Raw genomic sequence first — 453 nt, 5'->3', positions numbered from 1 at the left:
GGTCCCCTGTCCCAGAACCCAGCGACACCGCCCTTCTCGCGAGACCGCCGGGCCCGGGACGTCCCTATTGGGCGGGCTCGCCGCCGCTCAACGCCCCACTCGCCGGGACTTCCGGCCCCTCCCCGGAACCTAGGCGAGGAGGTGGCCGGTACTGTGGGTTAGCGACTGTTTTGGGGAGCTGGGGGTTCCGGAGCTTGGCCTCTGAGAGCCTCTTTTTGCTTTTTTGAGGCAGGGTTTCCCTTTCTCGCCCAGGCTGGAGTGCAGTCATGCGGTCATGTCTCACTGCAGCCTCAGCTGCCCAGGCTCAAGCGGCCCTCCCACCCCAGCCTCCGGAGTAGCTGGGACCACAGGCGCTCGCCACCTCCTCTGGCTAATTTTTTTTTTTTTTTTTTTTTTTTTTTTTTTTGGATTCACCTTGTTGGTAGTGAACATGCCCTCTGGTGGCCCCCGCAG

The 453-nt window shown here is 61.4% G+C and overlaps 1 protein-coding gene across 1 annotated transcript in view; it reads right to left on the bottom strand.

The window, feature by feature from the left end:
• The window catches only part of SLC15A4 (solute carrier family 15 (oligopeptide transporter), member 4), a 34761-nt gene that overhangs the window by 32361 nt on the left and 1947 nt on the right, over positions 1–453 (bottom strand). Inside the window, exon 3 of the mRNA XM_011961455.1 lies at positions 19–129. Coding sequence (XP_011816845.1) covers positions 19–129 — 111 coding nt within the window. The remainder of the gene's footprint in view (positions 1–18; positions 130–453) is intronic.

Source organism: Colobus angolensis, unplaced genomic scaffold (assembly GCF_000951035.1).
Source record: "Colobus angolensis palliatus isolate OR3802 unplaced genomic scaffold, Cang.pa_1.0 Scaffold115, whole genome shotgun sequence".
Lineage (NCBI taxonomy): Eukaryota > Metazoa > Chordata > Mammalia > Primates > Cercopithecidae > Colobus > Colobus angolensis.
The sequence above is the reverse complement of the archived record's forward strand: the minus strand, read 5'-3'. Positions and strand labels throughout refer to the sequence as shown.